The sequence below is a fragment of the Canis lupus genome, chromosome 23 (assembly GCF_003254725.2).
Source record: "Canis lupus dingo isolate Sandy chromosome 23, ASM325472v2, whole genome shotgun sequence".
Taxonomy (NCBI): domain Eukaryota; kingdom Metazoa; phylum Chordata; class Mammalia; order Carnivora; family Canidae; genus Canis; species Canis lupus.
The window spans coordinates 23,353,411-23,375,762 of NC_064265.1; the positions used below are offsets into that span (position 1 = coordinate 23,353,411).

At 36.8% G+C, this 22,352-nt stretch overlaps 1 protein-coding gene and 1 long non-coding RNA gene across 11 annotated transcripts in view; one reads left to right on the forward strand and one right to left on the reverse strand.

Moving 5' to 3' along the window:
- Positions 1–21,553, forward strand: part of EFHB (EF-hand domain family member B) — a 47,214-nt gene extending 25,661 nt beyond the window's left edge. Inside the window, exons 6-13 of one of the 4 annotated variants that reach the window (XM_025448825.3) lie at positions 25–154; positions 5,144–5,227; positions 5,865–5,932; positions 9,421–9,575; positions 15,210–15,417; positions 17,880–18,092; positions 19,404–19,585; positions 21,219–21,553. In XM_025448825.3, coding sequence (XP_025304610.3) covers positions 25–154; positions 5,144–5,227; positions 5,865–5,932; positions 9,421–9,575; positions 15,210–15,417; positions 17,880–18,092; positions 19,404–19,585; positions 21,219–21,392 — 1,214 coding nt within the window. In that variant the 3' untranslated portion in view covers positions 21,393–21,553. The other 3 variants (XM_025448827.3, XM_025448826.3, XM_025448828.3) reach the window with 3 other exon arrangements.
- Positions 1–22,352, reverse strand: part of LOC125753444 (uncharacterized) — a 47,223-nt gene that overhangs the window by 7,043 nt on the left and 17,828 nt on the right. For 4 of the 7 annotated variants that reach the window (XR_007405315.1, XR_007405318.1, XR_007405316.1 and 1 more), the window contains 5 exons: positions 21,620–21,805; positions 13,634–13,729; positions 12,773–12,876; positions 11,833–11,987; positions 7,003–7,184 (listed from right to left, as the gene is read on the reverse strand). This is a non-coding gene — a long non-coding RNA (uncharacterized LOC125753444). Of the gene's footprint in view, positions 1–6,785; positions 6,964–7,002; positions 7,185–11,832; positions 11,988–12,772; positions 12,877–13,547; positions 13,730–21,619; positions 21,806–22,352 lie in introns of those variants that run through there. The other 3 variants (XR_007405319.1, XR_007405321.1, XR_007405320.1) reach the window with 3 other exon arrangements.

Genomic DNA, 22,352 nt, shown 5'->3' on the forward strand with positions numbered 1-22,352 from the left:
TGTTGCTTCCTCTTTTTTTCACAGGAGAAGCAAAGAACCGAAAGTATAACCCATCAAGTTTCCATAGGTTTAACTTGTATGGTGTCCCAACACCACATTTTAATGATGGAAGAGCCATGGCAAAAACTTTATATTGGCTCCATGACCTACAAATGTAAGTTTAATTATATTGGGTCCTGAAACAGATATTAGATATATGGCACGTGAACTTAAAGAAGAGTGGTTGGTTTAATACATTTTTTGAAGAGGTGTAATACATTGATGTGGTTCAAATATAAAATTAATAGAAAAATACCCAAGCAGACTGCGCTGAGCACAGAACCCTACATGGGGCTCCACACAGGGCTTGATGTGGAGCTAGATTTCACAACTCAAAGATCACGACCCCGAGATCACCACCTGAGCTGAAACCAAAAGTCAGGGCATAACCCACCCAGTCTTATTCATGTTTCTGAAGCTATGGGCTTTCAGATCTCTATAAGACAATCTTATCATGCATAACTGAACTGTGATTTATTATTCAGTTTTTTAAAGAGTTATTTGGGCACCTGAGTATTTGGCTTAACTTTTGCAAACTGTGACCTTTTTATGCCTTAATTCTATATATGACTACTTGCCTAGAAATTAAAATAAAGCTCCTTAATTTTTATTTTCTGTGTTATACTTTATACATAAGCCAACACTTAAGCATTGGGAGATTAGCAATAAAAATTCATATTTCCTACTATGCTTAAAAAATCAGAAGATTGGAAATACTGATATAGTGGCTTGAATGGTGGCCCCTAAAAAGATATGTCCTTGTTGTAATTTCTAGAACCTATGAATGTTAACTTATGTGAGAAAAGGGTCTTTGTAAGTGTAATTAAGTTAACAATCTTAAAATGAAGATGTCATTTTGGATTATGTGCATGGGCCCTAAATCCAATGATAAATGTCGTAAGGGAAAACAGAGGGAAATTTGAGACAGAAGAGAAGACACATAGAAAAGAGGTGATATGAACTCAGAGGAGATTGGGGTGATTTGGCCTCAAGCCAAGAAAAGCCAAAGAATGCCAATAGCCTCCAAATGTTGGAAGAGGCAATGAATAGATTTTCCCCTAGGGCCTTTGGAGAGAATACAGTCTTGCTGACACTTTGACTTCTGACATCAGGCCTCCAGAACTGTGGGAGAATGTTTTTGTTGTTTAAAGTCACCAGTGTGTGAGAATTTGTTGCAAACAACCACAGGAACCTAATACATTGTGTCTGCACTTGTATACATCATTGCTAGGAGTAGATTTGTTTTGCAGAGGGCAAAGGGCCCTCTTTACAGGAGACACTGGCCATCTCAGTCTCCATGGGTGCACATAAGGTTTCAATCCCACAGATACCCAACCTGCCTTGCTCATTCTCCTGTATGGTCCCTATGATAGAAGCTCCCTGTTACAGAGGCAAAGTGCTAAGTACTTTATATATTATTAAATTATTCCTACCAATAACTCCATGAGGTAGGTGCATTATAATTTTTTTTTAATATTTTATTTATTCATGAGAAACAGAGGGGAGAGAGAGAGAGGCAGAAACACAGGCAGAGGGAGAAGCAGGCTCCCTGCAGGGAGCCCAACATGGGACTTGATCTCAGGTCTGCAGGATCACGGCCTGGGTGAAGGCAACGCTAAACCGCTGAGCCACCCGGGCTGCCCTATAATTTTTATCCTTTCCATTTTACAGATGAAGAAACTGAGGTACCCAGAAGTTAAATCATTTACCCAATATTATGCAGTTAAGAAGTACTAGGGGTAGGAATAAAACCCAGGCACTGTGGCTTCAGAGGCTGCCCCTAACCTATATCAGGTATACAGGCTGTGGATTCTATGATCACAGGCCTGAAATATTGATTTCCATTCCTCTTCTACTTTTTTATTATATGAGTTTCTGATACTTGAATTATTAAAAAATATAATGATAAAATACAAACAGCAAATAAGTTTTTGTAATATTATACTAAACTCATATGAGATAGTTTCCTTTGGAGTACAGAAGAGTCCATATATCAATATTTGATAACTGATTAATATTAAAGCAATTAAACCACATATAAAGGAAAACATGAAGAAATGATTTAAATATATAAGGATTATAGATATATATATAATTAAATATAATATAGAAGTTAATAAAGGGAGATAACAAAATATGGTTTATCCATTTTTGAAAGCTCAGAAATATGATACAATTTATGAAATATCTAAAATAAACACATTAACAACAATGTGTTCCTTAAGAACATCCTAAGAGGGGAAACTTTAGGTTGACAAAGACATATTTATCAATTATTTGGTGAGATGGTCATAGAAAAATGCACTGAGTAGACCCAACACTAGCAAAATGTTATATGCCAATTATATCTCAATTAAAAAATATGCTGAATTTGTAAAAGCAGGTAATATTCAGGGTTTGTTTTTGTCCAACTTGTTAATACCCCCAAGGAAACATTGTTTATAGAACAATGCTTTATTTGATCATACTTCTTATATTTCAAAAATTATTACTAAAGCAATGGAGAGATTCTTCATTATTTTCGTTTGTTGGATTTTAAAAAGAACTCACTGGGGCACCTCAGTGGTTCAATGAATTCAGTGTCCAACTCTTGGTTTTAGCTCAGGTCATAATCTCTGGGTTGTAGGATCAGCTCATGATCTCAGGGTCATGGGATCAAACCGTGAAATGGGTTTGAGCACCATGTTCAGTGTGAAGCCTGCTTGAGACTCTTTCTCTCCCTCTCCTTCTGCCCCCACACCCGTCTCTCAAATAAATAAATAAATAAATAAAATCTAAAAAAAAAAGAGAACTCATTGTTTCATTCTTCAGTGTGATTTCTATGATAATTTTGGAGTTAAGCATGTTTATACTTTAAGGTGTCTCAATTTTATATTTTAATGTGAACTTGGTTTATGTTCGACTTTTAAGGAAACTCTGTAAAGCTAACTCTATCTATATTTTGTTTATGACCTTTTGTCTGAAGAATCAGTTAGAATCTTCATATAATAGGTGAGTGTGTGTGTCTGAATGAAAAAATTCACATGAAGGCCTTTATTTTGAGTTGTTTAATAAATGCTGTGAGCCTGCAGTGATGCAGTTATGGATATTTCGACATATATGACTGCTTATAGATACTTCCTAGTTCTCCCAGAAACATAATCCAGGCATTTTTAGGGTAAAAGGAGTAGGCTCTGTGATTCATAATCCTTACCACCTTCATCCCGGACATGTTCCTAATTATGTTCTTTGGAACTATTTCTAGAATGTCAACTTTATTTGTTCAAATTATGGCCCTGATACTGCCATTGATTTATTTTGACTCTACTTGTATTATTCTTTTCCCCCTTTTTGAACAAATGTAAAGCAAATGAAGACAGAAGAGATGGATTACTTTATATTTCATCTTTTGTTTCTCCACAGAGTGTCACTCTTCTCCAGAAATTTATTCAGCTCAGTATTTCTATATCACAGGAAATAGATTTAAAAGCAAATGGAGTTTAAGAATTAAATGCTCATTGTTTTTAGTCCTAACAAAACAATAGTTTATTAATTTTAGTTATTAAATAGTAGTGTTGTAATTTTACAGTTCTCAGAAGAAATCTTGTTCATTTAATCACAGTGATAGAAGTAATGAAATTATGTTCCAGAAAATTGGCAAACTAAAATCCCCCATAATCCTGTCACCAAAATTCAACCATTATTATCTTTTTAATGTATTTCTTTCTAGTGTATATTCCTATGTAAATGTTTGCATAGTTTTAATCAGAGTGCAATCCTGTTTTATATCCTGCTTTTTCACTTAACATAAAATAATTTTATATTGCAGTGTATTCTTAATAGCCAACACTTAAAATGCATGCAGAACGTATTCTTGTTAATGTGACATAATTTAATCACGCTCCATGATCAAACATTTATCTTCTTTTTTTCCTTTGTAGCCATCCTTTGTAGCCAGTGAGGCTACAAACATTTATATATATATAAAACATTTATATATATAATAATTTAAAATGTAGGATAGTTATATATATATCCTACATTTAAAATTATTGTGTTATTATCTTCTTAAGATTGGTTCCCAGACACAGATAAATGGGAATGACCACTTTTATGCTTTTTGAATCATGTTACCAAATTATTTGCAAAAGGATTATAGCAATTTGTACTAGCAATCTACTAAGTGTTTTAACATACTTTGTGCCAATGTTAGGTATTCTCTCTTTCTGTCTCTATTTGCTTATGCACTATATTCCAAAAGTCACTTTGTTGTTGTTTATTATAAATTTATTACTGGAGAGTATCAGAATTTCTCCATATATTTGCTTACTAGATGTGAATTATTTGTTTATACCCTTTGGTTATTTATTTATTGGTGTGTAATTTTCTTTTAGAAATTGTAGGAGTCACGTTTATGATAATGATGTTAACACCTTGATTTTGTTTACTGAAAAAGTTTTTTTTTTTTTTTTTTAAATTTTTATTTATTTATTTATGATAGTCACACAGAGAGAGAGAGAGAGACAGAGACATAGGCAGAAGGAGAAGCAGGCTCCATGCACCGGGAGCCCGATGTGGGATTCGATCCCGGGTCTCCAGGATCGCGCCCTGGGCCAAAGGCAGGCGCTAAACCGCTGCGCCACCCAGGGATCCCTGTTTACTGAAAAAGTTTTAAATCTTCTTTGTTTTATTCTTTAGATAAAATTTTATATTCTATTATAAACACATCTTTATATAGTTTATAATAGAATATAAATGATAGAAGAATGAATATATACAGCTTTTTTTTTAGCATATAACTTTTTTGAAATTGTGTGTATGCTTTAATGGCCCAAATGATACTTGGTATTTCAAGGGGTGCCTGGGTGACTCAGTTGGTTAAGTGTTCAACTCTTGATTTCAGCTTACATCATGATCTCAGGGTCTTAAGATCAAGCCCTGTGTCAGACTCTATGCTGGGCATGGAACCTGCTCTCTCTCTCTCTTCTCCTTCCCTCCCTTCTGGTATTCGCTCTGTCTCTCAAAAAAAAAAAAGATACTGTGTGTAGTATTCCTCATTGTATGTGTATTTGGCAGCCAAGATACTTAAGTAATAGAGAAGCTTGACAGTTTTCTAATTTTATAGGAAAAGAGGAGCTAAGTTTGTATCCAAGAGAGTTGATGATTTCAAAGAAAAGTTTCAACATGAACTTGGAAGAGTTTTAGATCCGTAAGTTAATAATTAACTTTGAATTGATAGTATCTTTGGATGGAATTTAAAAAGCACTCTTGTAAATGTTGGTTTGTTTTCTTTTCTTTCTTTCTTTCTTTCTTTCTTTCTTTCTTTCTTTCTTTCTTTCTTTCTTTCTTTCTCTTTCTTTCTGTTCGTTTGTTTTCTATTAGGTTCTATCCATTAAGTAAGAAAGTCATCCTTTTGTGTGAATGAGGGAACTCTCTTAGCTGCCCTACTGCTTGAGGTTCCAGGAAAGTGCTGAGTCCTCTGAGATGAAGAGGGCGTTTAGAGACAAGGGAGGGGAAATTTTGTGTAAAGCTTTATTTCTGGGATATTAGAAACTTAATTTATCATGTTACATTTTTTCACTCTCTTCCTGTCTCTGTCTGCCTATCTGTACTTCCATATTCTGCTTTGAGTTAGGTTCTTAATTTTCTTTTTAAATCTGGGCTACTGAAAGCCAGGGAAAGAGTTTATCCATTGCCTATGCAAGTGAAAGATTAGAAGATTGGTGGGGGAACTGTTTGGTTATAGGAGAAATATAGGCAACTAAAAACATATGACAAGCATATTTTAAATTCCAGAGATGCCATGCGGTGAGTGTTTTAACTAAAGGATTTGTTTTCTTTGATAGCATTGCAGAAACAATGAATATTCCCCCAGACCACACATTTGGAGCTTGTCTCCATGCTGAAGAGTATGGTAAATATACAAACTTTCTCCTTAAAAAACAAACAACATGCTCACAAAGTTATGTGGTTAAATGCACCATCTCCTTCCTTCAAAGCTTCTAATTTTAAAGGCTTACAATGTTACATTAACATTAATGAACAATTTGTAGCACAAGAAAGAAAAAAAAGGTTTTTCTTTTTTTTTTTTTGAAATAGGCACAGTTTAAAGCCTTTGTGAATGAATACCTTAAGTATAGTCAAGGCTCAGAACTTTATTTAGAAAATAAATATGGCCTGTATTAAATAAGCCAAGGTAATTTGAGGCAGCTTTTTTAATGAATTCAAGCATTGTACTGGGTCCTTGTTACTCAGAATGTAGCCTGCAGACTGGCAGGGTTGGTGTCCCTTGCAAATCTCTTAGCAATGCAAAATCTCATGCTCCACACCAGACCTACTAAAACTGAAACTGCATTTTACGATATTCCCACATTAACTGTAAGCACATTCAAGTTGAGGCACCACTGTACTCTTTAATTACATAATTAAGAACCGTTCTCTTTCCACCAGCCAATCAATCAATTAATCCATAAAGTAGCAGAAGAAACTTTTCAGAATTTTCTCTTTATTTCTAAGCAACCTATACAGTAGATGTCCAAAGGGAAGACTATGCTAAAGCTTATCAGGATTGGGCTGTGAGTGGTTTTCAAAATATAATCTGTAGTCTACCGGCACTAAAATCACATAGGGAATTTATTAAATATGCAGGTTCCTGGGGCCTGTGCCCAGATATTCTGATCCAGTACGCTCTTATGTACACTAAAGTTTAAGAACTGCTACTGAAAATGTTTTAGCTAAATCCCATTCATTGACAAATAAAATATATATTTATTGAGCTTATGAAACAGTATTTTAGGACAACATTAATTGCATTAATTAGGAGATTATATGTTGGTTCTGTTTTTAGATGAACTGTTACATGTTTAACGTATGCCTATCCATCACAGAGGCTCTTCCTATCAGTTAGAGTGATTAAGAGATGATTTAGGGAATCCATCAATTGCCCTGAAAAATAAATAGATAATCATGGTAAATTCTGCTTACTTGAGGGCAGGCTTCATGATGATGGGTGCTCTGTCTTGCTGTCTGTTGGATCCTTGGGGTCTAGCAAACAGTACATTTTTCACAAATATTTATAGCACGAATTGGTGAATCCAACACATAGTTTATCATTTTGACAATTTGACAACATTGACAAATTTCCTAATAGTTGATCGAAGTTATCCCTACAAATTGAATGAGATATTGTTACAAGATGAAAAGGAAGAAAACCGACATTAATAACTTTAAAAATATGTAAGTATCTGTACCAGCATTGGTGCTGCATAGTGTAACTGATATCTTCAGTTTAACTGTGAAAGGAGACTCTTTGAACTTTTCCTGGAGTTTATGGATGGACACAGATTAGCTCTAGGTTTTCACCTTTTGTGACCATTATTGGGGTCAACTAATAGCACTTGTTCTCAGAAAGCTTCTGCTTCTAAGAAGAAATTGATTTCTTTACTGGGCCTGGATTTCTCCTTTATACTTACTTATGGAAATAAAGGCAGCAGTACAAAGAATGTCTCATCCTGAAGGCCTAGAGTTATTGGTTATGTTAAGACACCTCTAGGAAGAGTGCAAGGGCTGTGGGCAGCCCCTAGAATGTACCAGAGCATAGGTAAGGTAAAGGAAAATCCAAGACTGGTGGACAGTGCTGCATCATGAGAGTTGGTGCAGGGAGAGTACAATTAAAGCACTTACTGGATTTTTCTGACAGCCATGGTGTGGTAGCTAGGTCATGGGTCTCTCAGGGCCAGTAATTGTGCTCCTGATTTCAACTCTATAGAGATGACTCTTGTGTAATTATAAGTGATTTCACATAAGCTTCATAAATATTTTTTCAGGGCAAGCCAAAAGATATCAGCATACATCTTACTCAACAGGAGTTACACCTAGTGGGATTATGGTGGGAAAACACTTGTAGTTGAAAAAAAACCCAATCATTCAAATGGTTATTTTTGGATAGTAATAGAGAGGGAAGACCTTTGAAGATAAAAACTCAACAAAAGCTATTTTGTGGAAGAAGGAGGATCTCTCTTATACACAATACCCACCCACAGTATTTGTATCAGGGGCAGGAATGTGGAGGAGGAGAGGAAGCCATACTCATTTGTCAAAAATCACTCTCACTCTCTTGATTTCCTCTTACAGAGCCTTACTTCTGCTTTGACCACTTTAGGATAATCTGATGGTAGCTGATTCCATTTCAGATGACTTTGGCCTCAGGCACTTGCCCAGTTCCTACAACCAGCATTTGTTGTGGGGTTCTGACCCATATCTACCCTTAAAAACATGACTTTCATCAGAATATGTCAGTTTAGCTCCTGTTTTTGTAATAAGAAAGAATCTTAGAGGTGCAATGAATACCTATTAAGAGAGACCCTTGACAGAGCCTAAAATAGGGCCTTTTCAAAGTACTTATAAATATTAGTTGCTGTGAACTACAAGAAATGTAGTGATTTAAATTATTCCATCTAGCTTATTATAGCCAACAGCCAACATGATCCTGCCCCAAGAAAGCAAGAAGGGAGGGGTGTAGGCCAGGAGAAAATGAACTGAGGTAAAAGATTTCTTCTTCATCCACCAAGCCATCAGATCTGGTGATGCAACATGGGCAACTCTAGTCTAATCTCTGTCACCATTAACATCCAAGGAATGTTTTCCAAAAGGGAGTGGCAAGAAATGGGGCTTATAAGAAATGGGGCTTATAGGCAGTGTGTATGTTGTACTTTCTTTGTGTCATTGTCTGGGGAAGTTCCTTTAAGTCATGAAGGATAAATGGAAGCAAGGGCCAGGTCTGGGGGCATATAGCAGGGAAATTGGAGAGTTTATTACTTCTAGATAACTGAGGGGGTTGTGGATTAGGACTCAATTAGTGGAATTGTGGATGAGGCTTGGTTTCCTGTGCAGGTGGCTGAGAGAAATGGGAACTTGATATGCAGACTGAAAAGTCATATTTGGAGAGAGTAGGGTATTTGAATTCAATTTTTACAAGGGATCCCAGAGGTTTAGTCAACTTCAAGGCATGTAAAGTGGTCCCCACATAGACTCTGCCCTAGCTTTCAGATCCTCAGTATTGTAGACAAATGTCTACAAAGAAGCAGAGAGGCAAGGACTATCGTCTTAGGAAAGACAGCCAAGTAGGGCTTATACTTGCCCCCTAAAATTCATTTTGTCAGAACTTTTTTATTGAACAGAGAAGTCACATAAAACAGCAATATTAAGTTTTTATCAATTACTTTATGTACTTTTTAAATACTTTTTCTGTCATGCTACATAATAGTTTCAGAGTTAGGCATGAGGTTTTTTGTTGTTGTTGTTCACAGACTTTGGTAGATCTCTCTTTTTTAGGATAGGAAAAATATTAACAGACTTTAAATTCAGATAAAAGACTTTACCCTTTCCTTCACTCTTTAATAGGAGCTGGTGATCTCATCCATAACAGACTTCCAAGTGAATATCTTCAAGGCAAGGATAGACAGAGAGCCCTGATTGCAGCAGTGCGACATCACTTGAAGAAAGTTAACTACCAAAACTTTGACACTTTGCTGGCAGCCTTCAGGCATTATGATAAGGCCAGTATTTGATGGAGGTTTTTGGACTATGCACGGACTTATAGATCCTGGTGGGTTGCTGTAGATCAGGGGTCAGCAGATGATGGACCGTGGGTCAAATCCAGCCCACCATCTGTTTTTGTAAATAGTTTTTAAGTATTTTCTATGGCCACTTTTGCACTACAAATGCAGAATAGTGTGTCAAGAGACTGAATGACCTGCAAAATCTAAAATACTTACATTTTGGCCCCTGACAGTAGAAGTTTGCCGACCCCTGGAGTAGATCAGTGTTTGCCAAAGTGTGATCCTTTTACCACTACCAAGGTTACTTGGGAACCTGTTAGAAATGTGCCATCTAAGGCCTGCTACTGAAGTGTGAACTCCAGGTTGGGGCCTAGCAAGTTGTTATAACAAGCTCTGCAGGTAATTCTGATAAAACTTGAGAACCACTGTGGCAGATTAAACTGTAGTGTGCTGGAAGGAAGGAGTGGGGTAGGAAGGGGCATCATAGATCCCCAGGGAAGATTCCTGGGTCTAGGCCATCATACCTATCATACCTAAAGCTGAGTATGTACACATAGTGCTGTCAATCTAGGTCCAAGTCAAGCTTAGAATGCCTCTACCCGGGGGGAGCAAGGTATGGTTTCAGTTTTCTCTCTCTCTCTCTCTTTTTTAAGCTTTTAAAAATTTATTTATTCATGAGAGACATACAGAGAGATGCAGAGACATAGGCAGAAGGAGAAGCAGGCTCCCAATGGGGAGTTTCAGTTTTGAGAGTGTAAGATTATTCCATTTTCAAGCTACTCTAAATTGTGTCCTTTCATAAAGTCAGATCAGTCTGGGGCTAGATAATTACTTCACGTGATTTTAGGCCATCACAGGACTGCTTTCACCAAGCTGCACTGCCTTTAGCTTACACTAAGATGCTCTATTGTACAAACCTTTTGTGAAAAATCACACAATTTTGTTGGTATGCCCATGAGGCTGTTATTTATTTTTGTCACATGCATCCTCTTTATAAAGAAACCTAGTCTTTCTAAAGATGATTGTGCTTCATTTATGTATCTGGTTTGATTTTACCTCATGAAGAGCATGAATTTTGTACTGATTGTGAATACCTTTTTGACTTGGCCATCAGGAAGCTCAAAGCCAATTTAACAAAATGCATCTAGTTTGTGAACATGATCTTACAGCATACATTTTGTGTGTTCTTTTGTTCCACATTTCTTCTTATTTTATTTATTTATTTTAAGATTTTATTTATTTATTCGTGAGAAACACAGAGAGAGGCAAAGACACAGACAGAGGGAGAAGCAGTCTCCATGCAGGGAGCCAGACATGGGACTCAATCCTGGGTCCCCAGGATCACACCCCGGGCTGAAGGCAGTGCTAAACGTCTGAGCCACCTGGGCTGCCCTCTTCTTATTTTATTTCATCTTTATTTTCTCTCTGCCCTGATTTCCTCACTCTTTGGGCTCTGTTTAACAGTACTTATTTTTTTAGGCAGCCTCAAACTATTTTAGAATGAGTTTAATTGAAACCATAAAAGCTCATAAATAAACCTGTGGTGATGTAGTACATCATAATCTTGATATGAGAAGGAAAAAAAGCAGAATAATTTTATCTCAAAGAGAAAAGATAATATTTGTATCTTCCTTCCAATGTTGAGCACAATTTTTAGAAAAGTTATGCTTCAGATTTTTATCTTAAAAAAATCTTGATTACTCATTGGCTTATTCAGTTTAAACCATTCATTTTATTTGTTTTTAGATTAGAGGCCTGTGTGCCTGTGTTGTACTGATGAATAAAAAGTGGGTTAAATATCTCATTTAAGTTTGTACCAATTATGTAGGGACAAACACCAATCAGTCACCCACTGCATTTCTCACAAAGTTGTGTTTAAAGAAAATGTAAGTATTCAACTGTTTCTCTGGTTTTTAATAGAAACCAATTGCTATTTACAGGTAATTTAAAAATGAATCTTCAGAATTAAAATATGTAAGCTAAAATAAGTACATTTTAAACTTTAGTCAAATACAAGTATCTTACAAAGATGATAGCAGTGTAAATTTAGATAGCAGTAATATGAATAAGAGAGAAACTACCACAATACAGAGTGCTCTGCTTTTCAAAAATTCTTCATTTTAAATGTAATTATAGGCAAGATGATCATCTTAATAGCTGTTGATTATCTTAGTGAACCACCAGGCACATTCCTTATGATAAAATTAAATTAAGCAGGGAGGAAATTACTGAGAATTATTTAATGTTGATATACCTTTTAAATAGTTAACTTTTAATACCACAATGCAGTGCTCACTGTCCTTGAGGAGCTTTTTTATCTGAGAGGGTAATAAGATGTGGGTCTTCTAGTACAGCTGTAGGATAATTTTTGATTATCTGAATCTTCTATTATTGCATGCCCAGATTTACCTTAATGAAAAACACAAAACAGAACAAATAAACCATGATTCATAAATGAATCTTCTTGGCTTAGAGGATTAATTCTTCTATTTATTGAACACTCACTGTACATTAAACATTATTCCAGATAATGTGTAGACTTTCCACTTAGGAAATTTAAAGTCTAGAGGTGAAATAAAAAGACTCATCATGTCCAGAAGTGGTCACAGCAACATCCCAAATTTTCAAAATAGGTCTATATTATTCCAATTCCTTTTATTCTCATCATTATCCAGGAATTAGCTGAGATGAGATTATTCCTCTTTGGGGATAGCTGCATTCAGTTATAAAACTCGTGTAAGCTAGAAGCTGGTGAGGAAGATAGACAATTTTTGAGAAGGTTATTCCAAAGCTCAGTCTTACCAGATGGCTGTGGATGCTTGGTGTAGGAAAGGTTCATTGAATACCTTGACTAACAGCTCATTATTGAATAACACTTTTGCTATAAGACACACCATCGCCATGCAGAAAATGGTCCAGAAAGCAAAACACATGACTCATATTCATTTCATGGGCCATAATTCTGTGCTTGGAGCTGGCTGATTGAACTAGAATATCAATCCCATAGCTTGAAAATGTTTCAACTGTATGAGGCACCACCAATAGCTTGAAAGGGGATGAAGGTTCCATGTAGTCAGTATGCCAGGAGCATAGAGGCAATGTGTCCTCTGTGATGTGTCCTCCCTTACCTCTCAAATTGGCCAACTTTTGTCAGGAGTGGTAACCTCTGCCTTAGAAATATAGAGGTGCTTTACCTTGTAGTGATTGGGGTGTCCCCATGTCTGGTACAACAGTAGGTCCAGGCAGCGGTGGTGGCAATATGGATTGATTCAGGCACATTCAGAAGCTTGATATCAGTCTGAGAATGGGCAAAGAATGGACCCTTATCATTGGCATCTATGTGGCTTACCCACATGGTTCAATCAACATCTATTTGTTACCATAGTTCTCAGACACAGAAAAGTGTCTTTAATCATCTAGTGGCTTTTCAACCAAACAGGCAGGCCATTGGTAACAGTCCAAGAATCAGTAAAAATATAACAGGTTCATCAAGGGGAGTATTGGGCAGAGCCATGAAACTAGCCTTGAGTTCTGCCCACTGAGTAGATTGACTATGTGCATTTTTTATCATAACTGTCATTAAAAGCCACAGCAGCCCAGTGAAGACCACTGGGTTTCAAGTTAGTAAACCCAACCCAGAGGTTCTGAGTGTCAAAATCATTAGTCACAGAGACTTGAACCTCAAAGGGGTCATTAGGGTTGTGGGTACTGGCATCGTCTACATGTGGCTCATGAGTAATACGAGCATGTCAAGTGTCAGTACCAGTTATACATTCAGCCATGAAAGCTACAGAAATAATAATAATAATAATAATATATAATATATAATATATATTATTATATAATAATATATTGCTGGCTTTCCTTCTTCACTTTGAACAAACCCTGTTCACACCCCACCATCTGAATCCAGACATCTCCTCCCCCTAGAGACTGAGTAGGATGATGACTTTGGCAAAGAAGCCATACAAGTTTGAGACTTTGCCCCTCTGAAGTTCTACAGTATACTTGAACAAATGAATGTAGCATTTGATCTCCCTTGGGGACAGGGAGACCTTAGTTCCACATCTAGTTATCTTTCTCCTTATGGCAGCTGAGGTTGGAGCATGGAGGAAGGGATGATCCAGGGTGCAGATGGTGTGACTTAGTACCTGGAGAGTAAGAAACATTTACTTTGAGTTTTGAGTTTTGCAGCACAATGAAACAAACCACCAATGTTTTCAGCCCACACAAATCTGTATATTGGGCAATGAAGTCATCATTCTTGGTGTCATCTATTTCAGTTTTGAGGACCTCTTGATTCAACTGCCATATCCTAGGTGGCTTTTCATCAAGGGCGATGGAATTTGCATTTTTGGTTGACTGGGGCTTGTAGCAGAGATTTTTATAAAGGAGTCTACTTTAGTCCAGGGCATTTGCAACCCCCTTGTCAAGATAATACGTTTTAAATTTTTATTCTATCTCAACATAAGTGTCAGGCCTATGGATCTGTCTGCAGGAATTTATCTAGGGTTCATTTGGTCAGTTCCTCATTCTCCAGGGATCACCTTCATCAGCATTGCACCTTCTCATCCGGAGCATGAGACCTGAATACTAGTCCATGAATCATTTATCTTTTCTCTTGGGAGTTTGTCTCAGGGGAATTTCTCTGAGAGGGCCAAAGCTCCCTTAATAGCAGCCAGGACCCACTGCAAAAATATTCAAATCTTTTACTTTCATCTCCAAATGGGTTTATGGTTTGATAGACTCCAGGAGGGGCTTAGGGGTAAGACATCTCAGCTCTTGCCATTTTTCCTTAACAAGCATTATGCGTTCTGTCCCTTTATCTCCCATCCAAGTACTAACCAGGCCCCATCCTGCTTAGTTTCCAAGATCACAGAGATTGGGAGCATTCAGGGTAGTACGGCTGTAGACAACTCCTTTATCTCCCAAATGGGCAGTTCCTGCCCAAAGCCTTCATAAATTTCCCTCCTTTCTCACACAGTGTAGATGCTCCTGTCTTTAACTGTTGTCTGGAAGAAGGTGGAACATCCTCTGCTCTGCCTACCAGGACGAATTTTAGTGTTAATTGTTACAACAGGGCCAGATTAGTAGCATGACCCTCTTGCCCATAGGAGTGTTAACAAGCAGGCAACAGTCTTTGAATCTGCCTCCCTGTATTTGGCCTGCAACTACTTCCCCAATTTCTCCTCATTACCAGACAATGGAGTGGAGGATCATTTAATGCTCAGTTGGAACACCAGAGGTGTTAAAAACTTTGAAAGCATGGGAAATTGTAGAATGCTGTCAAAAGTACACAATGTTGGTTAAATGTCATGCATAAATCATGGTTATATCTGCCCTACCACAGTGTAAACAGCATGATTTAAAGAAAAAAAATATTAAAGTAGAATGAAAAAAAATCCTGAGCCACACCCCACTCCAACCAGGATTCAAATTACTGTGCACATATCAAGTTGGCACAATGAAGATTTTGCTTAATATTTGACTACTCTTATATAAAAAATAAGACAAATTCTTTGAATTTATATGATAGATCTCTTTCTTTTTCTTAAATGAAATAATAGATATTGCATACTCTGCTCTTAAAGACAATGCTCATTTCATCTTTTCCTACTTTGTGTCTAACAGAATGGAGATGGGGTGATAGATAAAGCCGAGCTTCGGGAGGCTTGTGAACAGGTCAGCTTGCACTTAGATGAGAAGCTCCTGGACCAGCTATTTGACTACTGTGATGTGGATAATGATGGGCTGATTAACTACCTAGAATTTGCAAATTTTCTTAACTGGAAGGATAAAATGCCTCTTAAAGAGTATGAAGAGAGGGTCATAATTAAAGGTATTTAATTTTTGAAGGTTTGCTGAATTCTTAAATGGACTTTTTAATTTTCAGTTTTCTAGGAGCTTGACTTGTCAACCTTAATATTATATATTTAAAAATATGCACATATATATGTTATTTGCTTGTTTATGCATAGAATATCTGTGGAGGGACAGGAAAGAATTTGATGACATTTAAGGGGAACCGGTAGCTAAGGGACAGGGTGGCAATAAGACTCACATTTTAATCTATGTGTTTATGTCTTTTGAATTTGGAACCATGTATTGTCCATTCAAAAGAAAAAAAATTAAAAGCAAAATAGTTTACACTAAAGTCCAAAATATGAAAGTTCCTCAGAAGGTTGTTTGAAAACCATTGTCTTAGAGTAATTAGCTCCCTTTCTCCAGGAAAAGTCAATAGTAAAACAGAATTTGACATAAAATTTATTCTTTTCCATTTTGTAAGAGAAAGAAAAACAATTTTTACCTTTATTCAAATGCTTTCATGTTTCCACATTGACTTCTTGCATCACTAATATGCATAATTATGTATATGTAAAATCACAGTGAATGTATCATTTTTATTTGGCTTTTTAAAATTTAGCTTTCAAACTTCTATGGAATTAAGAAATAGCTTTATGGTAAACTTTTTTATAAATTTCATTTTCAGTTCCCTCATGTTGATGTATGATGAGTTACTAAGCCATTTCCTCACTCTTTGAAATTTAGGTTATTTCCAGATATTTTAAAAGTAATATCGGTAATGCTACAGTGATTATCATCTCTCAAAAATCTTTTTTTTCTAATTATATTTCATTTCCTATGAATGTTATTATTGTCACAGAAGTTAACTATATTTTCATTTTGTTTTTCTAAATGATTGTACCAATTTGCAATTTTATCAGCCAAATCTGTGAGGTTATACTCTAACTTTGCTACCATTGAGTATTATTTCAAACATTTCAAATATTCTTGTAATTTAGTTGTTACCATGATACTTTGTTCACTTTAATGTTCAAATTTTGATTATTAGAGAGGATTTACTTTTTAAAAAGGTTGTTTACACTTCTATCTCCTCTGGAATATTCTTCCTCCAAAAAGTTAAATTATTACTGTTTTTACTTTTATTCTGTCATGCCTTTTCTGCAAGGCCAAACCAGATTTGGGGCCTTATTGATGATGTGAGCCCTTAATAAGTTTCTGAGATGGCCTTTCTATTCTAGCTGCTAGGAAAGCAGGAGGCTCTTCTTTACCTAAAGAAGATATTTTAGAAAACAATTCTACCCTAGTCCTTTCAGAAAATACAAAGAGGTGATAGTTTTTTTCTTCTTGGCACAATTCATGAAGTAGTGGGGGAAAGCAGAAGCCTGTTTTTAAACCGGATAGTTTTTCAAATTGTTCCTGGTTTTGAGGTTCTGATTTCATCAGCTACCTTCAATGAAGTCCTTGAGGTTTTCCATCTTCTGAGATACTGGCCAGTGGTTCAGTCAGAAAGGGCTCAGGAATGTTTTGCCAGGAATTTTCTTATATCCAATTCTACTTACTGTTGACTTCTAGAGGAAAGGGTGAAGTATTCTAAGGCAGTGGCTTTAAAACAGTTCTTTGAGAAACTGTTTCTCATACTTGTCTGTATTTCTGCTTTTTTGAGGGGCACAGCGAGGGGATTAGAGGTTTTGGAACACAAGGCCTGAATGTGTTCAGGACGGTGATTGGCAGGAGCTGAATAGGGGCTGCAGGCTTTAGATAGGCATGTCTTTTCTAGTTTGTTACGGTTCCCACCCCAACCTGATACTGGGGCACCGTCTGCCTTTGCAACCCTTGCTTGGAGCCCTGAGAGTTCTTCCAGAGACTGAAAGGCCACAGCGCCCTCTAGTGCTAGCTGTGTAGCCACCAGCGGTGTGGACAAGGTGACAGGAATTTACTCCTAAATTTCAGAATGACTCAGCAAAGCAAATCTTCAAAAGCATAGTCTTGAAATTTGAGTTTTACCTCAGGGCTTTCTTTTATACACTGATATGAAGAGAGTCATTTATATAATCGGTTCCTGCCATGCACCACCATCAGGTATGTGTGGAATTTACAACTCCAAATGTGTTTTCTCCTGTCCCTCTTTGGGGCACAACTTTGGAAATAACTGGTAATCCTGTAGTTTAAGTTAAATGTAAAAATAAACTCTAATTTTTTTTTAAGGGAAAAAAACCAATTTTCATTGGTTTCTCAGATTTAAAAGCTTTATTCTAAAGTGGATAGAGTGGCGAGAACAGGCCATGTTCAGATTTCCTGGTACATGACATTGGCTTGCCTTTGCTCTTCCACAGTGGGGTGCTGGCATCGGTGGAGGGCTTTCACCAGCCCAGTCTCAGTCTATACCAGCAAGGAGAGAGACTAACCAGGAAAACTGATTTCGTTGCAGAACAGCAAGCACAAAGTAGTGATTCTTTCCTATACTTCCTACCCTTCCCGCTCCCTTTTTGCTTAAAGGTAGAAAACCAGATTGTACAAACCGTACTGAGGCTAATGTGGAAGAATCTGAACCAACTCTCCTAATAAAACCAGAAGATATAGTCTTAAAAGAACCAGGGAGCTCAGAAAAGACTCTCCGGACGCTTCTGAGGCCAAGTGATAAAGTTTCTAATTACTATAAGACAACTTCTTCTGAGATCAGTGCGGTTGTAGGAGCTATTCCTTCTACTTGTGAGTATGTCACATTATTTGCTGAGTTTTAAAAGGGTCAGCAAAGAAGTGTCCTTTGTCCTTTTATTGTCCCCAGCTTCTGTCTTCATTTAGTTGTTTCTCCAAGCTAGGACTTTCATTCAGTTCTGTATTTGAAGCATCTAAGGGTCTCAATAAATGTAGGCTGAACTGAACTATTGTTAGTGATGACGCAAGTCAAAGGATTCCCTCAATATTAATGAAATTGATTTATGATGATTAGAACCTTGAATGTTACACAATGTAACATTGAACGTTACACAGTGTTAGAAGACGCATAAGCCATGTGATTCTTAGCTACAAACAGATTTGCCTTCAAATATTTGAAGAGCTTTTGCAAAACTATTCTGTATATCTTCATTCTCCATCTGTTAGTTTGCTAGGGCTGCCATAACAAGTGTAACACATTGGATGGCTTAAACAAAAGAAATTTATCGTCTTACGGTTCTGGAGGCTGAAAGTCTGAGGCCAAGGTATTGGCAGGGTTGGTTCTTTCTGGGACTGTGAGAGAGGATCTCTTCCAGGCCCCTCTCCTAGATTCTGGTGTGTTGCTGGCAATCCTTGGTGTCCCTTTGCTCTTGCTGCATCACCCTGATTTCTGCCTTCACATTCACATGGCTTCCTCCTATGTGAGAGTCTGTGTCCAAATGGCCTGTTTTATAAGGACTCCAGTCACATTGGATTAGTGGCCCATCTTATTCCAGTGATTTTATCTTAATTTAATTAATTACAAATGTAATAGCTCTCTTAAGATTTTTTATTTTTAAGTAATCTCTACATCCAACATGGGGCTTTAATTTACAATCCCAAGAGACTATTTTATGTTGGTCAAGATCACTTCCTTAGACTAAGGACATGACTAAGGATGCATGTATTTTTCTTAACTAGATTTTACAGACATGCTGTATATTCTGGTTTAATGAGATCTTGCTACTTCCTTTAGAATAGTGCTATCCAATAGAAATAGAACTGGAGTTATATGTATTCAAAAATTTTTAGTAGACACATTAAGAAAAAAAGTGAAACTAATTTTAATAGTATATATGCTTTATATATAATATATAGATCTCCCAAATATTTTTCAACAATTAATCAATATAAAATGATAAGATATTCCACTTTTTTTGGGTACTAAACCTTTGAAATTTAGCATGTATTTTATACTTATATCACATCTCAGTTTGGACTAGCCCCATTTCAAGTTATGTACTCAATTGTCATGTGTGGCTAGTGGCTGCTGTATTGTAGAGCTCAGTTTTAGAATGTCTGTTTTCCTTTCTCATCGGTTCCTAGGTTATCCCATCTATGGTGTTCCAACCATTCGGTCTGATATTCCTGCCCCCCGAATTCGTCGCATCAGTGATAGAACTAATTATGGTGAAGAGGGCAATGCCTATTCACTACTACATCCTACTGTCTTTGGCCAGAAAGGAGTGTTTGAAAGAGACTTCTTCAAGACCAGATCAAAAAAAGAGGTACAGCATATTATTCAAAAAAGACTTGAAAGAAATGTCAACTTCACATAAACACACAAAGATGAAAATGTCTATTTATCAACAACTATTTAGACTGTTTAAAACTTGAGCTTTGATATTATAGAAGTCATCAAGATCCCCAAATAGGATTCTCGAGGATAACGTTCAGTTTGATTGTGATGTTTTGGTACTATTCTTCGAGCAGATGTTCTTCTATGACAGGAAACATTATATTCACATCATATATCCACTATGACCTATGTATAAAAAGAAAAATATTTCCCTAAGGTACTCAACACTATTCTTAGTTGAGAAAAAGCAAAAGGGACCAATCCCTTCCTTGTGTAAGTATCTCATGGTTTTGTAGCTTCAAAACCAAAGAGTAAGTACGAGAAGGGCCACTCTGCTACCCTTCTTAGGTACTGCTATTTTATGGTTTAGATTATCGGTGAGAGCACTTATTTAAAATATTCTGTCCTGTTGCCATACCATTTGTCAGCCCATGTATCTTGTTTTTGTTTGTTTGTTAGAAAACATGGTCCTCATATTCTAGGTGGTTTTCTTCCTAGGTGGGTTATAAACAGGAGCAACTAGCTAGGTCCAAATAGCCACTAGGATTCTAAGGGCCAAGGATTAATAGCAAGCTTGGTCAGTCTGTCTTAATCTGCACTCTAGAAAGCAGAGTATAATCTAGGGTGCAACTGCTTCTTCAGAACTTTCATATCCAGAACTAGGAATGATATGAGCAGATGTAAATAGACATATGATACCTATATATGATACCTTTTGGGACCTCAGATGAAGGGGTGATGACTTGATAACTTACCAACTACTAATGGTAATGATGATAAATTAATGATGATAAATTCATTCCAACAATTAATTCCCACTGAAGTAGGGGACAGAGGAAGGGAGAAGAAACTCAGAGGAGATGCCCTGCTGGCTGCTCCCAAAGAAGGAACTCAGGGTCCACCCCAGGGGATCAGAGAAGGGACGCCCCCAGATTGTTTCACTTCTCTTAATTACTCTAAAGGCCTTATGAAATAGAAGTGCAGAGTTGCCAAAAGAAACAAAAATTGCCTGCTTGTTGCATGATGGCTAAAGTTCTTTTAAGGAGGAAAGTCATCTTTTATTTCACACATCTAGAAAAAAAAAAAAAGAAAGAACCCAAATGAGTGGTTGGAGAAATAATGCTAATGTGAGAATGGATGGGTTTCTGGATGATATTAACTAATCAGTGTATTGTGATGGAATGGAGAACTAGGGGAGGGATGCCTCTTGAGGAATGGGAAAGGAAATGGAGGAGCAGGTCTTGGATGCTCAAGACTGATTCGGGCCACTTTCAGAATTCACTCTGTGGGGACAGCCTTCACCAGCCACTGGTTGGAGGAGAATCACAACTCTGCACTGGGGCACTGAAGTGTTTTTGCTGTACAACCACAGTTGCTGGAAGCTCTGCTCTTCTGAATTTCAAGTGTATTTGATTATACTCAGTCCCAGGGACCCTGGATTGTGACCTGAGCCAAAGGCAGATGCTTAACGAACTGAGCCACTGAGGCACCCCAAAGATATTTTTAAAATACAAATTTAAAAACACAAATTTTTGTCTGATTTTCAATATTTTCCCCCCTAGATTGCAGAGATATTATGTAACATTGGTGTTAAGCTTTCTGATGAAGAATTTGAAAATGTATGGAATCTTGCATCAAAAAAACACCACAGAGGAGAAGTTTGTGTTGAAACCATCAGAAATGTTCTGGATGAGCTACAACATGCAGACAGAATCAAGTGTAAAACAAGCATGTGATATTTTGGAGTTCATTCATTTAAACAAAAGAATTACTAAATATGTGTTCATGAAAAATGTTTAGTCCATTCTGGTTTTAGATCTTATGTTAGAATTCAGCAACTGCTGTAGTAGGACTCCTATGCTTATGTGTTGCTAATAAATTTGATTTGGGATTTTAAGGTTTATTTTATTGTTTTCTGTAAAACACCAAAGAACTTGACAAGCACTTAGAGTTAACGTTTTACCTAGGAGATGTTTGTAATGTTTAGTATGCTTAGGAAGTCTATGCCTTTTAGTCGGTTGACTGAAATTCAAGTCTAGTTTGTGATATCAGGTTGACAATATTTTGCCTTCAACCTTTTGTTATTTTCATCTTTAGGTGTCACAATAGCAGAACATAAGTTTAGCGAGGCTTTGGTCTCTGTTCGCATCTGAGGAAAACAAACACAGGGAACAGGATTTAGAGAACAAAAGCTAGAGTTCCAATAATGATGTAACAGCCATTAGGTTTAATACCTTCTGGCCATTTATCAACAATAGTTAAACTATGGAAATAGCCCAAGTGTTCATCGACTGATGAATGGATAAAAAAGAAGTGGTGTATATATACAATGGGATATCACTCAGCCATTTTAGGAAAGAGTAAAATCTTCCCATTTGCAACAATGTGACAGAGCTAGAAAGTAGTATGCTAAGTGAAATAAGTCAGTGAAAGACAAATACCATAGAATTTTACTCATATGTAGAATTTAAGAAACAAAACAAGCATAGGGAGAAAAAGAGAGGCAAACCAAGAAACAGACACTTAACTTTTGAGAACAAACTGATGGTTACCAGAGGATAAATGGGTAGTGGGGGAATGGGTTAAATAGGGGATGGGGATTAAGAAGTGCACTTGTGGTGGTAAGCACCAGGTATTGTATGGAAGTGTTGAATCACTAAATTGTACACCTGACATTAAGGAATGCACTGTATGTT